Source organism: Vanessa atalanta, chromosome 13 (assembly GCF_905147765.1).
Source record: "Vanessa atalanta chromosome 13, ilVanAtal1.2, whole genome shotgun sequence".
Lineage (NCBI taxonomy): Eukaryota > Metazoa > Arthropoda > Insecta > Lepidoptera > Nymphalidae > Vanessa > Vanessa atalanta.
This window is the reverse complement of record NC_061883.1, coordinates 5,214,006-5,222,936: the sequence shown is the minus strand read 5'-3', so window position 1 is coordinate 5,222,936 and position 8,931 is coordinate 5,214,006. Positions and strand designations below refer to the sequence as shown.

Below are 8,931 nucleotides of genomic sequence, written 5' to 3'. Positions count from 1 at the left end.
CTGTGATTTATTATGAAAAAATTAAACTTAAGCACATTTTCACGGAGATATTTAGGCCTGAGTAGGGTTGAATTAATTTGTTTTGACAACTATATTTCGCATTGAATTTGACTATTTTTGAATTATGCCTGTGGAATCGCATTCGTGCAAGGGCTCCAACAAGCGCCTGGCATAAGAGTGTAACCTCTCCATTAGAAAAATATGGTACGGCACGCTGCAGCGGTGGGGCCACTCCAGCCTACTTATAACCGCTGGTCGCCCGCCCGCCGCCGACACTCCATCACGCTCCGCCACCGCGCACACCGTACGCGTCTTGTTGGAACTTTAAAAATCGTGATTTTAACTACCCGCATAAGTTAAAGAGTGATGATGAATCGAGTACTAATCGTTTTAGTAGCTATGTGCATGTTCACAGTCGCCATGGTTCCCAAGAACAGGGTAAGTTGTATATATTAATTTACTATTGAGTTTAATTTATAAATATATATATATATACGTATATATAAATTTTACAAGTTCACTAGACAAAGGTTTTTATTTTTTTCAATATAAACATTGAATTTATTAAGTAATTTGTACTTTTTCTCACACTAATAAAGTATAAAGTCCATATTTATGATTAAATATCATTAAATTACGACGCAATTTACGTGTCGTAAACACGTGTTAAGCTTTAGATGAATTTCTGTTTAATGTCATTTTAAAATAACGGGTTGTTATGAATTAATTGTTTATTGTAGTGATAGTTGATTTTGTTAACAGAAAGTTTTTCATATACATTGTGTTAAATAGGGTGTGGAAACAAAGCAGTTCCTTAACCGATTATAATCCAAACGCATTTTAAATGTTGAAATTTAATTAAAGTTTCAATTGCTGTATGTATAGCAATTGAAACTTTAACTTTTCTTTTTAAATTGACATTATTCAAAATATTTAAGTTCATAGCGATTTTATTTATACATTATTATTGTTTCAAAATAACTTTACTCATAGTATTTGAAAACATGTTGAAAACGTGTCAGTTATACATGACGTGTTTTAAGAAAGTCATCAGGTTTTCTATAATTTAATTGTCACTTCATGCACCTATTGTAATGACGTCATACTCGTAGTTCGATACCTCGACATCCCTGACCTACACCAATGCTGTAATTTATTTTTAATATAAAATAGTGCTATTATTATAACAGTTTCTATTGCAAGCGGTATTGATTAATGCATCGTGTACGAAGTAATGCTTATACATTTTGAATCTTTAACGGAATTTTGGATTAAACATTAAATTTAAAAATATACAAATATATATATTCATTTTCACGCAAACATCACAAAACGATTACTACATACATGGGGAATAAGTTCAAAGACTTCAGACGTTATAAGAGATAACGCTAAATAAATATTTTGGCCCTTCGTATTTATGATTTAGGACGTGACGCAATTCTCATTTTTATGAGATCATGTTGAAAATTCACCATTATTCAATATTACGGGGAACAAGTCGTTTATGTATTTGTAAATATTTTCCTTCGTTCAATTTAAAAATATATTAAACTTTTAAAATTACTTTTTTATTTAAATTTTATGTAAAATTTGCTTAAAATTATAAGTATATCTTTAATTAATAAATCATCATTAAAAGTGTTTAATGATATTAATCGATTTCCAAGTATTATATTGAGTTATGTATTTCAAGTCGGTACAGTGATGTTGCTTTTATTATTTTTGGCACGGAAATCTTAAAATGTGGTATCATCTCGGAGAAATTGATTGATGACGGGATGCCGCTGAGCGTCGTGACTAACATCACGTACCTCAGTTTCATCTCACCTACATAGTACAGATCAAATGCATATAATTATAATTACACTCCGAACGCTTGACGACCCGGAAACATCGATAGTACGATTAATTTTCTTTATATCTTTGATTATGATTTAAAATACGGTTTCTGAAAATTCTTAATTGTTTTTTTTTACATTTATGTCTCTCTAATAATCACATTTTATTATATATATATAATTAGGAACTTGTTTTATTTTATATTGAATATTTTTTTTAATTACTGGAAAATGTCTCATCTAAAATCTGACATACTAACCGCTATTTCTATGCAGGAAACACTTTTGTTATATTTTCCTGCTACTGTTTTTCACAAAGATATTTTAAATGTTTTTGTCTTATTGACTTAGTTCAGATTTTAAAAATATTGTTTTAACAAACAAATTCCGTACTTTTTTTTTAAACAAAACAATTTCGCGTTTGCCAATATTTTAGTATGTCTAATTTAATCTAATAACTTAAGTGACTCTTACTTTCATCACACTGCATAAAATAGAATAAATGTACTTACGACGTACATGTAAATTATACATACCTTGTATTCAACTAATTATATCTATATAGCGTTATTTTATACGACGTAACTGTTTTCTGAACGGAAAACTGAATTCTATGAAAGACTTAAACTTGTGAATGATCATGTATTTTTCTTATCTGTGCAACGAATATACTGCGTGAAGTACAAAAAGAACGTAGGTGTTGTTTGAGTGTTATCCAATGTTGCATAAAAATTTTAAGCGCAAATAATAAAACAGCTTGGTCAACGACCTTCTCTACTTCTTACGCAGTAGTATAATTTCCTGTTTACAAGTTATACGACCGCGCTTCCACGTGATGGTGTGTATTTGATATCGCCATTCATTCTGTGATTCGGCACATACCTGCGCACACAGCTACGGTTACATTAACAGCATTATTCACCGTTCACCACACATTATTTCTATTAATATTGAAGCTTCCATAAAAAAACGTGTTTAAAAAAAAAAAAAGGAAAAAGCTTTGAATTTACGAATTTAATCATATAAAAAATAATATATTTTATATAAATAATAATTTTACTTAAATGATAAGATAATGATTTGTAAGAGTTAGTTTCTAAAAGCGTAGATTACGAATTTTATTCTAATACGATTTTTTTTATACATATATAGGCGTCAATGGTGATAAAGCTAATTTATGATCAGCGGTTTTAACTTGTTGAGATAAGATTACTCCCTCAAATCCCGGTTTCGGAGCAGGCGTGACAGCTTAAGAACTGTCGTTGTGTATTCCTTCCAATTTAGTACATTAAATTGAATTTATGAAAGAATATTTGATAAAAAAACGACTAAAATTATGCTAGTTAAATATAATAAAGATTAAACAGGTGTATTAAAAAGCCACTTCTCCCATAAATAAAGTTACTCGATAGTGTGCATGTTGCCTAGCAATGAATAAAACGTGGCGTGAGGTGCGCCGGTCGCCGGATACGCTCAAGGGCGCATCGTACGACGTCGTATAATGACATCATTCAACACACACTTTTTAAAGGATACCCTCACAGGACAAGCTTTTCTACTTTCTATTTTTACTTTTACTTATGAGGATTTTCTCTAATAATTACATATCATGCCATTTACTTTAAACACCTATATCTAAACTGTGTACTACACTACACTACTACACTATTTTTGAAATAAACTGAAACAAACTACTAACAAATAATAAAAATAACTGTAAATAATTGTATGCCATGCCCTTCGTCGGGTTTTATTCGTAGACATGCTTTAATTAAAAAAACTAAAACACACAATGTCTGCATGTAATGACGCTTTCATACGACAATTTCTACTAAACAAATGTTCGTTTTCTCTTAAAAAAATCAGTTGGTGTACATATGATTTTTCTTAAAAGGCTCCTAGCTCTAGTAATTGAATAAAATTTTATTAAGTGTTTCATTTAATTTAAAAAAAAAACATTCAATAAAACACATTCAATATACACAATCGAATCTCAAACTTAAAAGATCAGCAAAAGCATAGGTTGTATGTATAAAAGCAGAAACGTTTAAATTTACGCGCTTTTAAATATCGTATATAAAGTGTAACGTTTATATTCCGGGCGTTCCCAGGTTCTATTTTAAGAAGACAAGGGATATGGTGCGTCTGTACAAATATTATTATGAAATTCTAGGAAGATGACCATTATCTTCTTGGTGCGTAAATGCTCTGCAAGAAGTTGATAGATATCTTAGATATCCCAATCCAATGAGATACTTTTTCTCTTGGTTTTTGACGCAATTATGTCTTATATACAAACTTTTAATATGCGAAAGTCACGGTGCAATAGCACGTTACTTTTCAAATAAGTTCCGTCGCATCCGAGACTGCTGTCTCAATCAAACTGACTTGCGAAATCTCCTTTCTCCGCATAACTTACAGAATGATTTGTATCATTTTATAAGCTTATAAAATAATTTGGTGTGTAATTCGTGAAGATAAAACTTAGTACCTCTTTTTAGCATATTATGCGCACGGATGAATGTGACTTTTGTCATAGTTAAAGTTTATATAGAGAAATAGTGTAGAAAGCTAAAATTTATACATAATATGTTACAAATCATTTTATTAAATAGAAAAACATTCTTTCTTTGGCTTTTATTTGTGCCAAAAAGGCACAGATTATTTCGCCAATGTCACGTGCGATAGAAAAACATCAATATTTTACGTTCATACTGCCAACGACAACGATGACAAAATTAATAACCTTCTTTATTTTGACATTTTTTAAATTTTAATAATGACAAGGTATCGTCAAGCAGAGCAAAATTTGTCCTATTTTTCTAATCAATTTAATATCTTATTTTTGAGTGAGCAATGGAATTATCGATTGAGTTTAAAATTTTCATGAAGGATAAGTTACTACAAGTAACATTGACTGTTTGTTATCTACAGAACTAACAAAATAATATAGGGAAAGTATCTACATGAATATGTTGATAATTATAAATGACGTCAACGCCTTATGTTAAAATTACCGATTCATGGAATTAGTTGTTTGTTTTTATAAAATAAGATAAATTTACTAAATAGTGCGTAATACGTTATTAATTGTGTGTATAGCAATCTTAATGTGAACGTATTTTAAATATGATGATCAGACGTCCACTATTATTACCTAATAAATAAATACTTAAAGCAAAACTGTCGTGACTATTGACAGTCGAAGTTTTAAAATTATATAAGCTTAGCTGTCAATAGCCAAGTGTAATGTGCGATAAGGTAAATCGTTCCAAAAGAAGGTTATCCCGAAAAATATCAGTCTAATTCCGGTGTTGTTATAATCTTGAATTCGAATTTGGCTCGTATGCCGTATGATATATCTGATGTATATAATTCATAATTTTTTTTGTGTGTTATTTTTTTTTTCTAAAAATATTAATATAGCTTATGTAATGTTGTAGGGTCATTTGAGAAAAAAATAGAATTTTCGCGAAAACACTGATAATTAGACAATGGTACTGGCAAAAAAGAAAACTAAAAATTAGTTTAGTTATCAACAATTCTGAAACTCGGTGACATTCGGCTTTCTTTAAAAAAAACTCTAGGGTAAGACCGACACGACCGTATTATAGACTGTAATTAGATTTAACGGAATCTTCTTTGGGTGAATTGGGCTTGAGAAATGTTTTCATCTCTGTTAAAATAGTTATCTATACTGTCGCAATGAACCCAGGGTTTTTGGATAAAATACGAATTAACAAATTATCCTACGACACAATATTTAAGTGTATAATGCTCATTACGATTGTAGTAACCGATTGATAGCTAGTGTTTTGTGGACAGATACGGACTAAATAGTAAATTCAAAAGAAATATGTTTAACGTATTTTTAGCTTAAAAAAATATACATAGACTTTTCATTCCTGTGCGCTCATTCCAAGTCCCAAATCTATCGAATCTTTATAAAATAAATATTAACTTCATAAAATAACAAGCTATCCATCCTGACATCGCACATGTAAAAGGATGTTATACCGTGATATAAATACTTACTTATTTGGTGATAGAGGTTAATGCAAGCCCGTCTCGGTAGGTACCACCCACTCATCAGATATTCTACAGTCAAATACCCTGTGGTTGTTCTGATTTGTAGGGCGCGTGAGCCAGTGTGTACAGGCACAAGGGACCTAACATCTTAGCTCCTAAGATTGGTGGCGCAGTGTAAGGAATGCTAATATTTCTAACATCGTAAATTAAAATTGTCGCATATTTATGAAAGATAACTGTTACTGACTTTGTTTTGGACATTTTGGAGACCTACAAATCTCTTAAATCATCTGTTATAGTTTTGGACTACTATTGTTAGGTTTTGGTTGAGCCAGGAAAGCGCCTTCACCGACATTTTTATCTTCGATTATATTACAAAAAATATACCCGTCCGTCCGTCCGTCCTGAAAAAACTAAAGTAACATAAATATTAATGGGATAAGTAGTTCCTAAGTGGATCGAATAGAACTAAACAAACAAAAATCACCTCTTTATAAAATTGCTATTAAGCATGATTTTAATACACATATTTTATATTTATTTAAGTATCTATGTAAGCTTAGTCTCAAGAATACGTGAATATTTGCCGAATTTTTTTTTTCCTACCCGAAGCGTCATGGTGGAATTGGCTGTATAGGCTGTAAAAGGAAAAGAAGCCAAAGTCCAGTGGGATATTTATAGGCTGTTACTTTTCATAGACGAGATATGTCCGATCTTTTTATAATATTGGAGCTTAATATTCTCAAGGGATGTTCTTAACAAAGTAGGATTACTTGAAGTTGCATTACAATATATTTATAACAATGTTAATATCACAATAACATCATTTTAATAAAATCAGCGATCATTACTTTATAAACGCAAGGAGTAAGGATAAGCTCATAATGACCAGCTTCTAACCCCGCAAACTCAATAAATCCTTCCTGTGGCAAGGTATTCGTTTCAATTTAAATATTCTGCAGATATTTTTAACTTTGCCAATTCATAAATTCAAATCGTTTGTTAAAACATTTATAAATCAAGCATATTACTCAACACAAGATTATATAGAATATAAAAAGCGTCAAGCTAATACTTGTTGACTTCAAGCCTGATATATGATATACAATTAATTATATTTGATTGACATGACTTTTGTATTTCAAGTGTTGGAAAGTGGTAACTACTGAATATTTTTCGGTAGAATTCATTCTTTACCGGTGGTATCTATACATTTAATACAACTCAGTTAAATGACGATTCAAAAGTAATTGTGAAAAGTATATTTTGGTTTTGGTAGTACAGAGGCCGGTTAGCAAATAAAATAATAGACATTGAAAGTGTGATAATTTAATAAGTATAGACCAGTAAACGGACCAGTACCGTAGTTAATACGAATGTCCTAGTTTATCAATAGTTATTAATTGGTATCTAATATAACGTAGCCTCTACTATTCTCAAGTTAAATTGTACAATTGCTTAAGAAATAATATAAATTGGTAATAAGGTATTTTATTTTCGTTACAGCGAGCCCTCAATTCTGAAGAAGAAAAAACCAGACGTTCTTCTACAGAAAACCCCACACAAATCTGTGCCCCGCGAACTCCCTGCGGCTGGTCAGTATACAAGCCCGTTTCAAAGATGATCGAATTAAACATCACGAACACATAGTAAGTTGGTGAACATAAATTGTTTTATTATAATATGCCTTAACATTAAGAATTAGTTCTAATATAAGTAAAAAATACGCTACATGAATAAATAAATTATTCACTGAAAAAGATTCGCTTGCATCGTTGAACTAAGTATACCTACACAAGTTAAGGGTAATCATGTTTTTAAAAAAAATTAACAATAACAAAAAAGTATAACAAACTACTCTTGTTTATATTATATGAACAAAGTCACTGTCTTTGTTTTCGTATAATCACGATAAAATTAAATGTAAATATTGCTCTAGCTATGTAATTGGTAATAAATTAATATATTTATCACTTCTGTCGATAAAACCTCTTGACGTTGTTCACAACATTGTTTGTTGGGATATTTTTTTGTGCGGTCTATTACTTATCAACCTATAATAAAATTATTTAATGCTATTTTTGCTAAGTATGATATTAAGTAAATATCTCGTAAATAATATAAAAGTATTACTTCTTTTCGTACGTGAGAAGTACACATTAAATTAGAGTTAGGTCTACTGCGAGCTGCTTATATATTTGTATTGAAGATATATATACTTTTCAAATACGAATAACACAAATTTAACATTGTTATAATACGTTTTTTTTAAGTTGCCACTGTGGATCCAAAGCAGAATGTAAAGTAAGTGAAGATGACACAGGCGCGAGCGCATTAATTCTGCGATGCAAGCTTCGCGCTGACTTAATCGAAACTCCCGAAAGCTAGCGAGCGCTGTGCTTTGGGATATCGTCCTACGCCAGATGACGTCGCTTGTTCGAACCCGAAATTTATAACAAACAGAAGAAAGACGAAACCTGGTTGAATCATTTTCAATGGTTAAAATAATGTATTTACAAAAAATGTACCACAACCGAAGGAAAGATTCCACTGATCACAGATTAATTTAAGTGACAAAAATTATAAGAAACTATTTAATGACACTGTGATTTAAGTTTCCAAAATATTTCATCTTGTATACCGTAATTGATGTAAAAACTTGTCCAAATTTAATCATTATTTCTTGTAATTCGCCTTGCACTTATGTTTATAATATTATTGGCACTGTATATTATGTTAAGATAACGTTTTATATCGTGATGAACACGTTACGATTAAAAGTACTTATTAGATTACGTATTATCGTTTGTTAATGTTTTATTGAATACTTCATGTTCATATTTAAACGAGATGAATAAGCACGTCATATTAAAGTTCCTATTTTGATTATGTATTTTTATTGTCTGTAAAGTATTTTACTTAGGTAAAAAGTAAGTAGCTAGTATCGTTACTTCTGTGACATAATAAACGCGTATTAAAAATTAGTAAACCAACCGTCGAATTAATGATCGTTGGTGTTAGTATTTGATTTATTATAATAAAGAAATACTTTTTAAAAGTT

The 8,931-nt window shown here is 30.4% G+C and overlaps 1 protein-coding gene across 1 annotated transcript; it reads left to right on the top strand.

Annotated features, from left to right (window-relative positions):
- Window positions 1-252: 252 nt before the first annotated feature.
- On the top strand, window positions 253-8,931 carry LOC125068321. Its single transcript, XM_047677426.1, has 3 exons — window positions 253-438; window positions 7,377-7,519; window positions 8,144-8,931. Exons 1-3 carry the CDS (start codon window positions 367-369, stop codon window positions 8,256-8,258), a joined length of 330 nt encoding a protein of 109 aa, XP_047533382.1. The 5' UTR covers window positions 253-366; the 3' UTR covers window positions 8,259-8,931.

What these genes read in the sequence shown, in the direction of transcription:
- LOC125068321 (XM_047677426.1), top strand. Translation starts at nt 367, where the DNA reads ATGATGAATCGAGTACTAATCGTTTTAGTAGCTATGTGCATGTTCACA. An exon ending in CCATGGTTCCCAAGAACAGG is followed by an intron (nt 439 to 7,376) that starts GTAAGTTGTATA and finishes TTTTCGTTACAG; the next exon opens with CGAGCCCTCAATTCTGAAGA. An exon ending in TTAAACATCACGAACACATA is followed by an intron (nt 7,520 to 8,143) that starts GTAAGTTGGTGA and finishes GTTTTTTTTAAG; the next exon opens with TTGCCACTGTGGATCCAAAG.